The 17828-nt window shown below is 55.1% G+C and overlaps 6 protein-coding genes across 6 annotated transcripts; 3 read left to right on the forward strand and 3 right to left on the reverse strand.

Annotated features, from left to right (window-relative positions):
* Positions 1-280: 280 nt before the first annotated feature.
* Positions 281-888, forward strand: CGGC5_v010341 (uncharacterized protein; the record flags this gene model as incomplete). Its single annotated transcript, XM_032021501.1, has 2 exons — positions 281-714; positions 771-888. 2 exons carry the CDS (start codon positions 281-283, stop codon positions 886-888), a joined length of 552 nt encoding a protein of 183 aa, XP_031881586.1.
* Positions 889-1033: 145 nt separating this feature from the next.
* Positions 1034-3313, reverse strand: CGGC5_v010342 (Methylcrotonoyl-CoA carboxylase subunit alpha; the record flags this gene model as incomplete). Its single annotated transcript, XM_066152334.1, has 3 exons — positions 1034-1099; positions 1150-1228; positions 1287-3313. The coding sequence occupies 3 exons, from the start codon at positions 3311-3313 to the stop codon at positions 1034-1036; spliced, it is 2172 nt and encodes a 723-aa protein (XP_066008284.1).
* Positions 3314-4186: 873 nt separating this feature from the next.
* On the forward strand, positions 4187-5025 carry CGGC5_v010343 (Pyridoxamine 5'-phosphate oxidase C1952.08c-like protein; the record flags this gene model as incomplete). Its single annotated transcript, XM_032021498.1, has 3 exons — positions 4187-4297; positions 4390-4564; positions 4619-5025. 3 exons carry the CDS (start codon positions 4187-4189, stop codon positions 5023-5025), a joined length of 693 nt encoding a protein of 230 aa, XP_031881686.1.
* Positions 5026-6253: 1228 nt separating this feature from the next.
* On the reverse strand, positions 6254-7510 carry LAE1-9 (Secondary metabolism regulator LAE1; the record flags this gene model as incomplete). Its single annotated transcript, XM_032021497.1, has 3 exons — positions 6254-6287; positions 6344-6467; positions 6520-7510. 3 exons carry the CDS (start codon positions 7508-7510, stop codon positions 6254-6256), a joined length of 1149 nt encoding a protein of 382 aa, XP_031881688.1.
* Positions 7511-11312: 3802 nt separating this feature from the next.
* Positions 11313-12982, reverse strand: glnA2-1 (Type-1 glutamine synthetase 2; the record flags this gene model as incomplete). Its single annotated transcript, XM_032021496.1, has 4 exons — positions 11313-11343; positions 11442-12131; positions 12184-12484; positions 12553-12982. 4 exons carry the CDS (start codon positions 12980-12982, stop codon positions 11313-11315), a joined length of 1452 nt encoding a protein of 483 aa, XP_031881687.1.
* Positions 12983-16396: 3414 nt separating this feature from the next.
* Positions 16397-17763, forward strand: fabG-0 (3-oxoacyl-[acyl-carrier-protein] reductase FabG; the record flags this gene model as incomplete). Its single annotated transcript, XM_032021495.1, has 3 exons — positions 16397-16467; positions 16617-16755; positions 17110-17763. 3 exons carry the CDS (start codon positions 16397-16399, stop codon positions 17761-17763), a joined length of 864 nt encoding a protein of 287 aa, XP_031881546.1.
* Positions 17764-17828: the final 65 nt, after the last annotated feature.

Here is a 17828-nt window from a genome sequence, read left to right on the forward strand (position 1 = left end):
AAAAGTTTGAGTTTCTCTTTGCGAACTGCTCCACCATGAGCATGAACTTGCTCAGCAACTTGTTAGCAAACGTTCATTATATTGCGCAGCACTGTTACTTTTCCATATCATAAACTCGCAAAACATCCAACGCGGATGTATTTTGCAGTCTTCGCACCGTCTTCACCTTTACCGAATTGAACAAAGAACCAACGAACTACATTCGACCTTGCTACCTCGACCCTTGACCCAATTTTCCCATCACTCGCATCGAAAGGATCACTCGAGTCAACTGCCCACGATGATGGACATGAATATGGCAACCACAACCGCCATGGCGATGGCAACTTCGACCAGCATGTCTGACAGCATGTCCATGTCTATGGAAGATATGACGATGACGTTTTTCGAATCCTTCACGAGTCCTCTGTACTCCATGTCTTGGTCGCCAACAACGAAGGGACAGTACGCCGGCACTTGCATTTTTCTCATCAGTCTCGCCTGCATCCTGCGATTGCTCTTGGCGCTCAAGCCAATTTTGGAAGAGCGGTTCTGGAGAAACTACCCTGTATACGAGTCGGACAAAGCTTTAGGGCAACATGGTGATGTCGATCCTGGAGCAGGCGTCGCTGTAGTACGGAGAGACATTTGCAGTCGGTGGAGGGGTTGGAGGGCGGGTGCTTCTGCGGCAAGAGCAACCTACGAGGTCATCATTGGCGGTGTTGGTTACCTTCTGTAAGCGCTTTTCGTCTGACTATTAACTCCGGAAATACCGACTAACCTGTCTCCAGCATGCTTGCGATTATGACGATGAATCTCGGTTACTTTCTCTCCGTTCTTGGCGGGATCTGGCTTGGAACCTTTCTGATTGGCGGTCTTGCCAGCAGCAGTGCAACCATTCACTGCTAAAAGCACAATATCCGGACCGACGAAGAAAGGAACGCGAAACGACAATGGGGTCGGAATATTATTTGCTCAGTATCGATTCTTATTGAAATCAATCGCTCACGGATCTACTACGAAGATGCCAGAGTCTTAATACATCACCTCTCTTTCAAGACGTCTCCCTGGCTTCTTCTTCCTCGAATTGAACCAGAACTGTTCCAGCTTTGCAAATATCCTAGCTGATGTTAGCCAATGACATGTATGTTGATGTAGAGGATAACTTACACCCTCCTTGTGCGCCAACTTCTTCACCACACCATTTTGAGGCGATCGAATGACCGTCTCCATTTTCATTGATTCAATGCTGCGATGTTGGGTCAGTCCTCAACGGCTCCATGGTCATGAGAGCGAACTGAACTTACACTACCAACGGGGCACCCTTGGCAACCGTCTGGCCCTCCTCAACCTCGTTCTTCAGGATCTTGCAGGGCATCGGTGCTACCACAGATGCAGTAATCTCCTTGAGTCCAAGGGCCTTCTCAAACCAGGTTGGTGGCATGAGGGCGAGCTCCGTCTTGACGCCGTGTTGAAACACCACGATCTTGGTATCTTGTTCGCTCTGAGAATTTTGCACAACAGTAGACTTGACTCGCTCCGCAGGAAAATATGTCGTTAGTGCGCTCGTTGTTGGTGTGTTTGAGAGAGTTTTGCTGACAAGGTTCTCAAAGACCTCTGGCGTCTCTACTCCCTTTCTTGAAACTCGCGCAGTAAATAACTGATGCGCTGTTTGTGTAATGCTTACGTCGACAATTTCCCCCTCCTGCTCGCTGTATGAATCAAGGACCTTGAAAGCAAGCTTGCGTTCTCCTAATGTGCTTGCTTCCCCGAAGCCCAGACTACCGCCGTGCGGCCCCTCGTTCACAAGCTGTGATGAGAGAGAACCCAGGGCAGCCTGAACGAATACCTCATTCTCGATCGGCCTAGGCTTGAAGAGCTCATCTTTCCACTTCTCGATAAACCCTGTCTCAACATCGCCCTCAATGAAGGCCGGCGATCTACATAGCCGCTTGAGAAACTCGATGTTTGTGCTAAGGCCAACAACCTCGTAGTCACGGAGAGCGAGCTCCATGCGGCGAATGGCAGTCTCTCTGTCCTTGCCCCGGACGATGAGTTTGGCAATCATGCCATCGTAAGCCTCCGAAACGGTGTCTCCCTGGACAAATCCAGCATCGATGCGGATGTCCTCGCTCGTCTTGGGTGTTGTGAGGTGAATCAAATTTCCAGAGTCGGGCATAAATCCTTTCTCGGGGTTCTCGGCATAGATGCGAGCCTCAATGGCGGCACCATGTTGCTTGATATTTTCCATAATTTCTTCCTGTGTCAGGGGCAACTTCTCGCCGGCGGCGACGCGGAACTGCCACTCAACAAGATCGGTACCAGTGACCATCTCGCTAACAGGATGCTCGACCTGAAGACGTGTGTTCATCTCCATGAAATAGAATTCACCGGAGTCTCTGTCCAAAATGAACTCGACGGTGCCGGCACCAACATAGTTGACCGCCAGCGCAGCTTTCCTTGCCTTCTCCCACAGGTCTAGGCGCGTCGCATCATCCAGGTCTGGCGCGGGAGATTCCTCGAGGATCTTCTGGTGTCGTCTCTGAACACTACAATCGCGCTCTCCCAAGGCAACACAGTTGCTCAGCTTGTCGGCAAACACCTGCACCTCGACATGGCGGGGTCGCACGATGTACTTCTCGACCAGCATGACCTCGCCGCCTTCACCGAATGATGCCCGTGCCTCAGCTCTGGCACTGCGAAGCTGGGCAGCAAACTCGTCTTCGGTCAGGACGATGCGCATACCCTTGCCACCACCACCCTTGACACTCTTCAGCAGTACAGGGAACTTGATGTTCTTGGCATGCTGTAAAAGCTGATCTTCTCCCTGCTCCGAGCCATGGTATCCGGGCACGCAAGGAACACCTGCTGCTGTCATGATCTCCTTGCTCCGCGCTTTATCACCCATATCCGCCATGGCCTGAGCCGGCGGGCCAACGAAGACAATGCCCTCCTGCTCGCATCGTTCTGCAAATCTGGAGTTTTCGGACAGAAATCCGTATCCGGGATGCAAGGCCTGGATGCCGTGTTTCTTGGCCAGGGAGATGATGCGCTCGCCGTCGAGGTACGCCCTCGGCTCACCTAGAGCAAGGGAATGCGGGGAACAGGCAGCGTGCTGGCTGGAGCTGTCGGGATCCGTGTACAAGGTCGTCGTCCGGATGCCGAGTCTGTCTGCTGTTTTGTGGATTCGCAGGGCAATCTCGCCGCGGTTGGCGATCAGGAGGGAGGTGATGGGAGTAATTTGGCTCGAGGCTGGGATCGACTGGCCGGCCGCAGAGGAGAGCAGACGAGGGAGGGGTCGGACGAGCCGATGCTTCGCTTTCATCGAGCGCATGATGGGCGGCTGTTGGCTGGTTCCTGAATTCTTGAATCCGACAGTCAATTGATTATCTTGGAAAGAGAATGTAAGGACCTGAAGACGGAGGTTGAAGGAATTGCGAGGCAGCTAAACAATGGGAGTCGGCTCGTACCAGACCCAAGATCAAGACCAAGACCGAGGTGTTGAAGGAGCTTCGGTTGGTAGCGCTTGTCTATGCGGTGCCGACAATAGCCGGCGGCGCTGAAAGCCGCTGAAAGGCGACCCCAGACCCCAGAAAGCCCGGACCGCAGCTGCCGGGGTTCCAAGGTACACTGAATTAGCACCTAGGTACGAAATCTTGAAGTCTTCAGCTATTCGGACATTCCCTATGATATTTTGTATTTTATGTGGGCAAGTTATTTAATCTTAGTTCTGGAAGAGTTGTGGAAGTTTGTGTCGCTCGTTGAATCAAGAATGATTATAATGATTGTAAGGTGTTCGCGAGCGATGGTGGCTGTTGCTCGCCGCTAATAGGAGAGGGCGCTCGCCGAGATTCTGCATCGCTGATCCTCCCCAACGTGTTCTACATCCCGTGCGCTTCCAGTGTCTCAATGGCAACCGTCAGGTGCTTCATCTGGCTGGCATTATCTTGATACACATCAGTGAAGAATGCAGCTACTCTGGCAACAGAACAGATGAAGGAAGCATCGACGCGCTGATAAGATAAGGGACGAGTATCCTACGTCATCCCGTTTGGGACCCAATCCAGGGCCTGAGTCTGCCCCGCATTAGTCAGCGCCCGAGGGCCATTCTCTGCCCATCTTTCCAGCCCAGCCGATCAATCTCGCAGGGCTTCACTAGGCGCCAGCTCACGATAGCATCAATCACGACCAGCACCACAACGTCGATATGGAGCAACAAGTGCCCCTCAACTACGAGGCCTCGGCCGGCGACACCAACAAGCAGGTCACCGACACTCTCCCTCAGGAGGTCGTCCAATGCCTGGAGAATGCCCGATTCGTAAGCTCGAAGCTGCCCCTCCGTTACTTCGATGAAGCTGTTCAGAGCTGCCAGTCGCGAGAACATCTGCTGATTGAGTTGTGCACACATAGCTTCACCTTGCGACATGCACAGACAACATTCCCAACGTCTCCCTCATGAACTATACCTATCTCCCGTCGTCCACCTACTCGACCGGCCCCGTTATCGTCATGACGACGAACCCGGCTTCAAGAAAGACGCATAACCTTCTCTCAAACCCTAACGTCTCGCTGCTCGTTCACGACTGTATGGGCTCATGCCTACCACAAACCAATTGCGACATTTGCTGATGTTACGTAGGGTCTTCTCACCGCCCCCCAACTCACGGTCGACGTCCCTCCGGCGGCAGCCCCGGTCCCGAGCACCGCTCCAGCCTTGCCTCCCTGCTTCTCAACCTCAACACCGCCGCGGTGTCTAGCATCAGCGCCACCATCAACGGTACTGCGAGACTAGTCGACAACGGCTCCGACGAGGAGAAGTTCTACCGCGAGGCGCATCTCGAGAACAACACCTTCGACGAGGGCCAGACATTCAACCCCAGCGTGCAGGCTGAGGACGGCGGCAGGGGATGCTTTGTTGCGGGAGAGGAGGTGAGAGTTATTGTGGTCACCATCAAGGAGATGAGAATCAGCGACTGGAAGGGTGCTGTACGGGATTACGTCCTTACGGAGGGCGCTCCTGCCACCCAGGTCAACGGCGTAAGGTAGGATAAGTCTTGCAAATGCGACGACGTTGTTGATTGAATCGGGTGCTTGTGAATGTATGTGCGATATTGAGCGCTCTTGGCTTGAATGGAAAACCTTAAGTCGAGAGTTGTGATTCAAGTCAGGCAGCCTTCATCCTCAGAACGGGGATCGTGCAGTAGTAGTTCCATCATAGTTGACGCGTAAGTTTACTGTAGATGACGCCGATTGGGACAAGGGCCCTCTCGCAACTCGAAGACAGAAACCGGCCATGCAACGTATCATGACCGCCAATCAAGCCTACACGGTAACGAGAGGTTTCAACTCAGCACCGCCAAAACGGCGGCCGTTCAAGCGGCTCGGGATAAGCCGTCGGCGGCGCAACTCCCCCCGGCAACAAGTCCTCCACACCGCGGTAGATCTTTCGGGCGGAAAAGAGCCGGGAGCTGACACCTCTTCGTCCAATTCCCTCCGACCCCTCCGTATCACTGTCAGTTTCTCGGTCAAGCCCCTCCTTCCAAACATGGTAATCCCTTCCCACCCTTTCGTAATATGCATCCCAGAGCGCCTAGCGGGATCGACAAATGCCATGTGTGTTGTTCGGGGACTGTCCGACAGCTACACTGCCTCTGTCGAACCACTACGGCAAATGTGCAATGCAAGCTACGGTTTAATCACCACGCTCTCCAATGAAAAGCTACTGATGTGCTTGGGGGCGAAAACGTTTGCTCTTTCAATCGTAGAGGAGGGGGCTAGAACAAGGTGTTAAGGGCATTTAACCTACCCTCCTGGACCATGCAGTAGCCGCAGGCAAGGTTGAAACATTTCAGGGATCATGGCCACTCGGGGGATTTCTGCAACGGGTTGATATTCGGCAAATTGTTGTGAGCTCTGGCTGGACGCGTCTTTATGCATATCAAAAACAAGGAGACGCCGCTGAGATTCAAGCAAATGGAGAGACCTGATGCAACGTCGGCTGCCGCCGAAGAAAGCCCGAGCCTGCTCGGGTCTTCAAAGGCCGATCGAAACTATCATGTCGGCAAATGCTGATGGCGGGGGATATGGAGGCGCAGGATGCGACTCGCCAGGACCGTCTAGTCCTGGTGTGAGGCAAGTCACCCATTGTTGACTTGCTTTTCATTTCATCTGTCGTGTGTTGGCACAGGTTGGGATATCGATTATATTGTAGATAGTATTTACGTTCCTGAACGGTTGTCCAGAACCGTTGGAAACAGAGCATCCCCCAAAAACATCATTGCATCGGCTTCCTCGCAGTGACAAAAGATCTGGATGATGTATTAGCGAGATGGAGACTAGGAAAGAGTTATCGAATGCAGCTTACACTTTTCCGTAAGCCTCGTTCGCCGGGTCCCGCGACTCTTTGTGGACTCTCTGCAAGAGGGCCCGGGTATCATTCTCGTCCCAACCTCCTTTCGCGAATACGGCCAACGAGTAGTTTTCCAGGCCTCCTGTCCGTCAGTGACTGCGTGTGACCTGCCAATCAGAAGGAGAACCTACCATATTCGAGCATCTGGGCAAATTGGGCCCCTTTCCGTACCATCTTCTCGTCGTGACCAACGGCTTGTATCGGCACCAAGTCCGACCAACGGCCAACCTTCTCAAATCCCACATCCGTCAAGATGCTGGGAATCTTGGGTATCGGATCAAAATCCACGCCCGCAATCTGTGCCATCTGCGCAAATCGCAATTCGAACTCGCGACAGCCTGCCATAGGGCCATTCTTTTCCTCCTCGTTGGTCGGTGCCGAGGGCTCGTCCGAGCTGCTGTCGATGAGATCAAAGTACCGCGGCCGCACCTCCGCAAACTCGATCATGCCGCCGGGTTTGAGATGCTCGTACGCCTGTTCGAAAAGGGGCTTCCACTCCGGGACGCCGCCACCCACAAGGTTGCGCATGTGCACGAAGTCAAGGCTGTTCTTTTCCCTATCCCATGGATCTGTCGCGTCTTCCACCTCAAAAACGACGTTCGAGGGAACGTTGGTCGGCAACAGTGCTGCTGACAAGTCGACACCCATAATCTTGGCCTGAGGGTACTGCTGCGCCATCTCAATCGCCCAATTTCCCGTCCCTGAGCCAATATCAAGGATGTTCAGGGGCTGGTCCTTGGGAAGCTTGGTAGCCGTAAGACTGCCTTCCAAACAGAGTTTGAACAGCTGGTGTTGAATTTCCAGGCGGGCACGTTCAGATTCATCGTTGGGCATGAGAAGAACACCGGACCCGTGGTAAGTGTGGCCGTAGGAGCGGATAGGTGGGAGTTCGTCCACTGAAACGGAACTGTAATCTGAGCCAGCGTCCGAGTCGTCGCTATCATCATCATTGCCGTCGTCGCCTTCGTGGCGATCCGTGGTGTGCGTCTGAGCTGCCCGGGAATGCCGCCTCCGGTTCTTGTGGTCGTCCCGGTCTCTGGGTGCGCCGGTACGGTCGCCCCTGCGTCCGGTGCTATTGCCGACACCGGGGTCTCCGGCTACGGCGTCTACGTCTTCCCCCATGGACGTGTTGCGGCAAGCCTGTCCAGAATTTCTAGATGGTCAAGAATTCTAAGACGGCTATTGATCAAAGTAGCAGCGTTTCTTCTGTTGAGGATATGGTCTTGACCTAAACTTGTATTTGCTGTTCTCCCTCTAGCGTATTGAAAGTTGGTGGCGGTACTAGTGGGCTTTGTACTGCCCAAAAGGTGATTGTATGTCTTTGGCGGGTGACAGCGCACGTGGAAAGGCTTCAAAATTCCCGCGAAGAGAGGTAATGAGGAAAGAAGGGGCGATGTCCTGAATGTGTCTCAGACACGGGCAATGTTGGTCTGGCGTACGTCGAATGGGTCAAAGGGTAGCGGATGCCTTGGTTTTGTCTTCCTTGGGGTAAGGTAGGAATTGGTTGATGGTGTTGTTGGTAGTCGGGAGAAAGTGGCCGAGGTGGAGGACAAGGGAAGCCGGTTTGGTTTCAATGCTCGGCGTGCAGATAAAGGGACCGACACAAGGAAGACAAAGAAGGCTTGGCTGAGTCCGCAGGACAAGACCGGACGAGAATGGCAAGGGCTAACATCAAGATTAAGGGGGGGGATGGGAAGAAAAAGAAGAAGGGACGGCTGGGCTCATGAAGGGAGTCAAGAGTCGGGAGGAGCAGTGACAGTGACAGTGACCGGCCGCGGAGACTCGGCCGGTCTTTTCTCGACGGGAATTGTAAGGTACTTGGGCGTGGGATTTGCGACCTGTTGGACTGATCCTTGAAATGTATGGAATGACCACGACGCCCTTCTTTTTCTTCTCTTGGGCTGGCCTGCTAGTTGCTGCCAGGACCTGACGCCATCAAATCACTTTCACATCCCGGTCGGAGCACCTACCCCCAGAAGAGTGGGAGCTTGGATGCCATGATTGCCATGGATGGGCCGCCATGGAACGTGGGACGTGGTGGATGTGTGTGCCGCCTGGGGCACATGAAAATCAGCCATACGGGGGTTGTTGATTGACATGGCGGAGAGGAAGGAAAAAAAAATTGTTCGAAAACCCCCTCTCAAAAGTCCGATGTGCATGCAGCGAAGAGGGGACAGGGAAAAGAACGGGGCGGTTAGGCTGTGGCTGGCGCTGGTGTTACTGGCTACAGCAAAGAGGGATGGGTTGCATGTGCAGGAGAGAATCTACACTGCGACCTAAGCTTGCTGCACTAAAAGGAACATGAGAACGGCATCTCTCCGGGGCCTGTCCGTTGCACTCAAGAGCAAGTATGAACTGCAGGGGAGAAAGAGGTGATCAGGACCGGGGCAGATATGGCCTGGCATGGCATGGCCTGGTTCGGAGACAGACGAAGCATACAAAACGCAGGCAGGCTTCGTGTTGATGAGTGTCTGATGAGTGCAGCAGAGAGGGATCGCCAGGGCAAGGTAAGGCAAGGCAGGGCACTCAGACCTTCGCGAGCAAGTCGGCCAGGGACGAGGAGACAGGAGACGCAAATCGGGCAGCCAGTCGAGTCAAATTCAGAAATCAAATCAAATCATATCCCGGCTCTTCAACCTTTCGCCGTTGCTCTTTTCCAGTCAGATAGTGAGATTTGAGTCTAAGCGCCCTACGCGTACGTATGCCATCTCTGCGACCAAACTCTCTCATCTTTTTCCGTGCATGGGATCCCTATTCTCGCCCGTTCAGTATCAAAGGTCAATCTCATCTCCCTCATCCCGTCCCGTCCATCCCACGCCACTTCGTCGCCTCACCCACCCTGGGCCATAGCGCACATCAGCCATAACATCACCTTGTTCTAACCTCCTGGCGCTTGAACGCCCGTCTCTGCGCACGTAGGTTGGCATATCTGGCGGACTACCCATGAGATCAACCATCCTGATCCAAACTCAACGCGGCATTCACTTCATCACCTCGCCCGTCTCACTGCTCTTCTGCGGGCACTAATTCGTCACCATCAACGGCCAGATACCACCCAATACAGCCCAAAAGATTCACTCCATGGCGGGATGCAACCTTGGTCGGCAGGGCGTTTCTACAGTCTGCTTCCTCTACCACTAGTGGTTGACTAGAGGCACAAATCCCCCTGGTCTTCAACCAAACAAGTCCCACACCATAGATCGCTGGTTCCCTGTCGCCCTTCTGCAGGAAGCCCGGCCCGAAGCGGTAGACCACCACGAAGACCTCACGCCGAGACTCTGAGAAAGAGAAGAGCAATGCCCGTCGCTATTTGACTATTTGATCACTCGTTCGCGGCGCTTCTCAATCTTGCCTTGCCTCTTGACTGCGTAACATGCAGTGTCCTCCTCGGAGATGGCACAAACTACAACCCACCTAGCTTACTGTACCCTGACGGCGCAACTCGCGGCCAATCCCCAATGCACGGAAGCTTGCGAGAACTCTGTGGGAGAAACTGCTGCCCACCCTCACAAAAAAGCCACGAGGGTGACTTGCCTACCTGGGGAGCCCCAACCGCCCAGGGTGCCACGCTACATTTTGCCTGTCAAATGTGGTGATGTGATGCCCATGCCATTCGAGAAGGAGGAGCCCGGCACATGCTGGAAAATGAAATTTGACGAAATGAATTATGGGGTTTGTTTGCGTCCAAAGCGATGCGGTGAGGCAGAGATTCACTAGTTTCAACTCCATGCTCCTTCTCCATCAAGGGTTTTCATTCTATCATTCTACGTACTAGCATCTGCATCCGTGTCTTGTCTTTCTCTCTCGACTCCCCGCAACTACTGCTTCAGCCTCTCTGCTCATTGACGTCTGTCGCATATCCATCCTGTTCTGGCAGATGGGTATTATGACAGCTCTGACAGGGCCCAGATTTCCATCCCGCCTGGTTCTGCTGCTCTACTTCGGCGAAATTGCCGCAGCGATGGATCTCTCAACCTTGGCTGCATGTCTTCCTCGGCCAACTTCTTGACGCGCCGTCGGCCAACAAGTTCACTCGAGCTGGCCGTCAGTCTGCCTCCGCGCGCGTGAGCGGGACTTTGCGGATCAAACCCGCCAGTTTCTCCAGCTTCAGACTTTGGCGTCGGAGCGACCGGTTCTCGAGGCGCAGCTCATGGGTTACATTGCTTTTGAGGAGGCAACCAACACCGACTTGAGCCTCTCTTGACTCACGTATTCGACTTGTCACGGGTGTTTCTACACCGACTTGGGCTTCCAAAGCCAATCAGCACCCAACCTCCTTTTTTGGCTTCCCGCGGCCAACAACCTTCAGGGCTGCGTCTCCGTCACATCATCCGTGTGTTGAGACAAGTAGGGCTAAGACACGAGTCCGGCGAGCCTCGGCGAGATGCGAAAATGGGTCTCATCGCCGTCTCTTGGGCGGCTGTCAACATTGGGATTGGATCAGTCCTTCGCTCGTGGCAATGGGGCCTGCACCACAACCTTCGCCGTCACAAAAGGCGCATCCGACGCCACCAATCAAGCACACTTCCGCGACATCTCATTCCGCTCGTCACAAAACTTTGCTCCAAGTCCTTTTCTCTTGCAGGCAGGAAAATAAAAGATCCAACTTGCCGCAGATGCTCTGCATGTATTGATACATCGGCATTTGATGAGGGTATCTAGATAGGGCACCTAGTGCAAACAGCCAGGTTGGGGGAGACCCGGTGAGGATGCAACGGCCAAGTTGCAGTGGGGGATGCCAGCTCATCTAGCTCATCTCCCCGCTCAATCCAGTCACAACAAGGCAAGCTAGGCGGCCTGGAGCTCCATAGTCGCGTGGCTTGACGTGTTTCCCGGGCTGGTCCGATATGATGTGAAATATCCAAAAAGAAATCCTGGCCATGAAAACGCAGTAAAACAATATGCTCCGCCAAATCGCGGACCTTTATACCGTTTCGATGTATCGCTTCACCTCCCTGCGGAACCGGCGTCAGCAATCTCCTCAAAGCACATCGAGGTCGGCCCCGTGTTGCACCCAGCAAAGGGGCATGGGATTCCTCAGGAGTGAACTTACCAATCCGTAACAGCCTCCTCCCAGAGGCGAATTTCATGATCTCTAGTTCCTCCAAAATGGTCGACAAAGTCGTCGCCAAAGACTTCTCTTGCTATGCTTTCCTTGCGGGTGAACCGGTCGTTTGCCTCGCGAAGGCTCTTTGCGAGCCTGGTACCCTTGTCAGACTGGCCGCCGATCTCCTGGCCCTTTCCAAGCGGCGGGCACGGGATCTCCAGCTTCTTCTCAATACCCCGCCATCCAAGCGCAAGAATGGCAGCGAGGACGAAGTGAGGGTTTGTGTCGGCGCCAGGTACTCGCACCTCGAATCGGGTCGCACCAGGCTTTGAGGTCGGGGGAGCGATGAGACGGATCGATGCGGCGCGGTGTTCCAAGCCCCAAGATACCGTTACCGGAGCCCAGAAGTTCTCTACCAAACGCTTGTACGAGTTGATTGTGGGGGCCAGGAGAGGCATGATGTCTGGGAGACCCTCCAAAAGGCCAGCCAGAAAGTGGCGTCCCAGGTCCGAGAGAGCAGCAACGTCGGGGTACGGAGGGTTCTCGTCGATGGTGTCTCTAGCAAAGAGGTTCTTGCCCGCGTTGTCGACAATGGAAACATGCATGTGGCCACTGTTTCCAGGCAGGCCCTGTTTCGGCTTGGCCATAAAGCACGGAGTAATGCCGTACTTGGTGGCTACAGACTTTACAACATATCTACGAAGACACCGTTAGCTATGCCTCGGCGGGAGATGCTGGGTCGACCTACTTGAACAAGCTAGCTCTGTCGGCCATTTGCTGGATCTGGCCAAACTCGAGTGCGGCCTCGAAAACACCAGGGCCACTCTCCGTGTGCCATCCTTCGATATCACACTTGAACTGGGCACAGGTCTCGAAGACGTCGTAAAAGTAGTCCTTGTTATGGACTGTTCTAGTCAAACTGTATCCAAACATGCCCTCGGTAAGAGATGGGAGAGCGTGGGGAGGGTTCTCCTGCAGGTATCCGGCCGTTGAGGTCGAGGTCTCGGAGGAGCGAGAAGGAGTCTTGAACTGGTAGAATTCGTACTCGGCTAAACGTAAGCATTGGTTAGCAATGATTGCGATGCTGGGGAACTGCGACCGGACGAAGAAAGCTCACCTCCAGCCATGGCGCTGTAACCCTTGGCCTCCAGCTTGCCCAGAGCAGTCTTGAGCAGGCCACGAGGGCAGGCGCAGATGGGCTCCTGGGTGTCGGGGTCGTGGAAGTCGACAAGGAAGAAGGGGACGTTGTCCTCCCAGGGGATGCGCCTGAAGCTCTGGAGATCGGGGATGGCGATCAAGTCGTGGTAACCGTTCTCGGCGTTGCTGATCTTGAGCTCCCTGATGTATGTCATGTCGTGCATGTCCCACCCGAAAATGACGGAGCAGAAGCCAAAGCCGGACTTGGCGATGGACAAGAACTTTGATTTGGATACGAGCTTGCCGCGCAGCATGCCATCGACGTCGATGCCGGCAAGCTTGACCTTGTTGTCATTCTTGAGAAGCTCCGGGAGCGACTCGACGGTGACGGTTTCTTCAGTCGGCGACATGTTGGATGGGAGCGCCCAGAGAAGCTGTCAATTGACTTTGGATGAAGGCGGATGGGACGAAAGACGGGTAGATCTGGCGGGGTATCGGTATGACGAGGTCTCTATTGGTGTCTCTTTCTGTCCCTCTGCGATGCGCGACCAACGGGTGGAAGTTTGAGGGGTTTCGGAGGGGATATGAAGGTATGGAAGGAGGCAAGAATGCGAGAAGTTGGTCGAGCAGACAACAAGAGGTGTGAGACAGCGAGATGCGAGGCGAGACAAGGCAAGGCAAGGCACGGCGTGACAGGATAGGACTCGAGGCCGAGCCGGACGGATCGTGGGCGCAACCTTAGCTGAGTACGGATACCTAGATAGGCACCTCAGCACCCCCAGGTAGGTAGGTACCCAGCGTGCCAGCCTTAGCGACAAGCGACCTCCAAGGTGTCTGGGGCCGCTGTTTACCTGGTTCCAAGGTCCCCCGTGCGTGCAGGACAGGTGTGGATGCGGTGGCCGATAAGAGGATGCGACGGCCAATGAGAAGGAATTGCGCCTTGGAGACGTTGGAGAACTGGGGATTCGTAGACTGCCCGAGAGGTGGGTGAGCATGACATCGGTCCGGGGCGCTGGGAGGTTGCGCGGTGCAGCAAGTTGCAGGAGCTGGTGCAGCTATCGATCGCAGCTACCATACCCTGCCAGTGACGCTCTCTCCTGCTTGCCGCCAGCGGCTTTCCCCGGTTGCCCAGCTTGTCAAGCTTTCCCTCCTGCCGCGTGGTGTCATGGGTCTCACATGAGCTCTTGCTGTTTTGCGCGCGGTGCGGTCTTGGGTCTTGCTCCAAGAAAAGGAAGTCACGATTCCATGCCGGCGGCAGGCGGGGAGGGTCACTCACTGGAGAGCTCCTTCTGCGATTTAGACGCGCTCCTGCGGCTGCCTGCCCCTCGGTTGGGAGCGGGGAATGCCTGCTGCGGTTGGTATTATTACCTTCAATTACAGCAGTGACCACTGGCAGTCGATAAGGCAAGTCCCAGTCCCGTCTCGGGGCAAAGAGCGCGCTAAATTGAGAGATGGGAGATGGGCCGGGGACATGCGTCATTGACGGCAGCACCGCACAGACCAGACCGACGGGCATCTTGCCCACCCGACCTCCACTGAGTCTCGAGGTGCTTGTCCTGAGTCGCTGGTTCATGGATGGCAGTGACGACTGACGAACGGAAGGAAGGCTCTCGGTCTGGACCAACACTCACCAACTCCAACATCTTTCCACGAGTCATCCGCCGGTGGCCTACGCGATGCACACGACACCGCCAGGGACCTGTCGAGATTGAGAAGCCAGATCTTTTGGCTGTTGTTTGGCCTGATGCTCCGCTCCGAATGCCGACCGCGGGCCTCCCGGTCTAAGGTACGCATCGCGGCAAGCAGCACCCACCCACCTTAGCCACTACACCGAGGCAAATGTCACGATGTGTTGTGTAATGTGTCCTGATAATCCTCTTTCCCATTCCCCATCCCGCAGGTGCCATTTGCCGCGATGCTATTCCCATTACTCAAGCTCTTCGCCCCCGCAGAGGCAGAAACTCAACCCGTTTGACCGCCGCTGCCATCAATCAGCAGGACAGCAAGCGCGGTTGACAACGCACCTGTCTGCGGTCCATCGAGAGACACTTCGCGGTCTGCGGTTGCGGTCCACGAATGGGGAATTTGCGAATGGTAATGGATTGTCCGGTCCATTCGGCGACTGCCAGCATTAGGACGTTTGACAGTGCCCCCCGTTGCCAGCCAAGACGCCCACATGACGATGGGATGAATGTTGGGGAGGGGGGTGGGAGGCCAGACCGCCTCGCCTCCTTCTGTTCTCGCACTGCACTTGTGCACTCAAGGAATTCTTACTGTGCAAGCCAAGCAGCAGCAACCTCCGACCAGCTGCAGCAGTCGCTTCTGTGCCTCTGTGCCTGTCCAGCATCCAATCCCCAATGCATGCATTCTGCCGCCCGGATCACTCATCAGTGGCGACGTGTCTGATCATTCGGGGGGCACCACTGTCTGTGCCTTTTCCTGTCGGGTCGCCTTCGCTTCTAGTCCGAGTCTTCCAGTCGCTGTCATTGGCCTGCCGCAGCCTTAGCTCGAATCCCAGATGCACTTTCGGATGCACCTAGGGTCTTTTCTTCTTTGTTTGTTTCCATATTTCTTAATTGAGATAGATATACCGACGTTCATTGATAAGCCTCTGAGAAAAAAAACGTAACCTGGGGAACCACGCTTCAGAGATTCAGAACCATGGAATTCATCAACCTTCAAGTCTCGCGCTTCCTCAGTCATCCTCCACTGCCCCTCATTGCGGGCTCTCACTGTGTCCCACAAACCTTTTGGTGCCCCTCGGTGGCTCCCCCGTTCCCCTCTATCAGCAACGGAGGGGTTGGTTCCTGAGTTGCCGTCATGCCGCGGTGCGCGGTCCTGCGCGGTCCTGGCGGTCTTTGAACCTCTGGCCAACCAAGTTTCACTGATAAGAGATAACGCGATATCGGAGATGCGGCCGTCGAACGCTTTCTTGTCTTCCGTCTTTGGCATCCTCCTCCATGCTTGCAGTGCAGCTGCATTGCGCTTCACCGACGAATCGACGTTGCCTGCGATAGACATGATGGCGGAGGCTGGGGCTGGCTGATCACGATCTCTGCGCACATCCATCTCACGATACGAAGCGAAGCCAACCTTGTTGCCTTGCCTGGGGCAGACGATGGACTGGGGTTCACCTACCTACCTCAGTGACTTTCGTCTCAGGTGCTCGATATACGCCGCCGTTGTCGGATCTCCAGTCTATCAGAGCACCTGTGCGACCTCTCCGCTACTTTCTTGACAGATCCAAGCAGCGAGGCAGCTAATCGTGATGCAGGATCGCCAGAAAGGGGGCCGATGTGTAGCGCGATATGTAACCGCGTCCGCCGTTCGCTCCCGCACGCGCCTTCCCTTGCTTGTATGATGTATCCAGTGCCTACTCCGTGTATGTCTCTGTGTTATCTGCCACGGGAGGCTAAGGCGAGGCAAGGCAAGCACGAAGGAGGGTAGACGTAAAGGTGTTTGGGTGTCTGGTATCATCCATCCGACTATCGTAAGCCATGGAAAGTGGCCGGGGCAGAGGGAACTTGGGCCTGGACCCCGGATTTCCTTGACTCATCTGTTCCATTGTGAAGACCGTCTGCCCCTTCTTCCACCGCTCCATTCTACTAATCCAACCCCGTCCTGGTCTGGTTTAAACAGAGCCCGTCGTCTCGAGGTGTTTTCCAAAACTTCTTCTCTTTTTCATCTTGCCATCTCCCAGAAAACTTATACCCCAACCTCGGCGCTCTTCTTTCTACGACCCCAACTCATCCGTCCGCCGCATCGCGACCTGCGCCCCAACATCACCACATCCACCTACAACCCCTTCACAACCAACCGACACAATGGGCTCTGTTCCGACCGAAATCACCGGCAGACTGGCCGGCAAGAACGCCGTCGTCACCGGCGCTGCTGGGTAAGCAAGAAATTTCCCCGTAAAGTCTCTTAGCCGCCTTATCATGAGGGGCGCATTCAGACGAACCCAACGGCTGGGCGTTGAAGATATACGCACGGCAACCCAACCACCAAGATGCGATAAGCTGACTGTTCCTTTTTTCCAAACAGAGGCATTGGTCTCGAGACCAGCATTCTCTTCGCGAAGGAGGGCGCCAGCGTCATGATGGCCGACATTTCCGCTCCTGCGCTCGACAAGGCCAAGGCCAAGGTTATCCAGCTCGTCCCCACGGCCAAGGTCGACACCAAGGTACGTTTGCCTCTATACACCCTGCACTTGGCGCGCCTGCGTCAAAGCGAATGAGATGTCTTGGAAGATTCCATTCCCGCCCCTCCGATAACCCGCCGAGTCACCCAAAAACACGTTGCACCTGCACCAAACACATGCGCGCCAGACAAATGATTGTCTCGCATCCTGCGCCGACCCAACACCGCAAAATAAAAATAATTACCCCGCCATTGCCCCGCCATCCATCATCCGTCAATTGCGCCTTGTGCCACCCTCCTTCCCCTACACACGAAACATCGCGAGATTGCACCCATTTTGGGATGTGCGACACATTCAATCGGGACACCGTAATTCTGACTGGACACGATTCAATAGGTCTGCGATGTTTCCAAGGAGGACCAAGTCAAGGCCCTCGTCGAGTCGGTCGACCCCTGGGGCGGTGTGGACGTCATGTTCAACAACGCCGGCATCATGCACGCCCGCGACGACGATGCCGTCAACACTCCCGAGGAGATCTGGGACCTGACCCAGAACATCAACGTCAAGGGTGTTTGGTTCGGTAGCAAGCACGCCGTTCTTGCTCTCCGCCGCGCCGGCAAGAAGAAGGGCTCCATCATCAACACCGCCTCCGTTGTCGCCCTCGTCGGCGCTGCTACTCCCCAGCTTGCCTACACCGCCTCCAAGGGTGCCGTCCTTGCCCTGACCCGCGAGCTCGCCATGGTCCACGCCCGCGAGGGTTACCGCTTCAACTCCCTGTGCCCTGCGCCTCTCAACACTCCCCTTCTCCAGGACTGGCTCGGCGACGACATCCCCAAGCGCATGCGTCGCGAGGTTCACTTCCCCACTGGTCGCTTCGGCGAGGCCATTGAGCAGGCCCAGGCCGTCCTCTTCCTCGCCTCCGATGAGGCCAGCTTCGTCAACGGCCACGACATGGTTGTCGATGGTGGCATGACCAAGGCCTACGTTACCCCCGAGGGTCCCGCGTTGGCTGCGCCGGCGAACAACGCCAGCCTCAACAGCCTCCAGTAAACGAGCAGGCTACGTGATCCGATACCATTTTCCGATAAACAACATACAAGGCACTGGAGTTTGGC

Source organism: Colletotrichum fructicola (genome assembly GCF_000319635.2).
Source record: "Colletotrichum fructicola Nara gc5 chromosome Unknown KSG_Nara_v1_contig06, whole genome shotgun sequence".
NCBI classification, from domain to species: domain Eukaryota; kingdom Fungi; phylum Ascomycota; class Sordariomycetes; order Glomerellales; family Glomerellaceae; genus Colletotrichum; species Colletotrichum fructicola.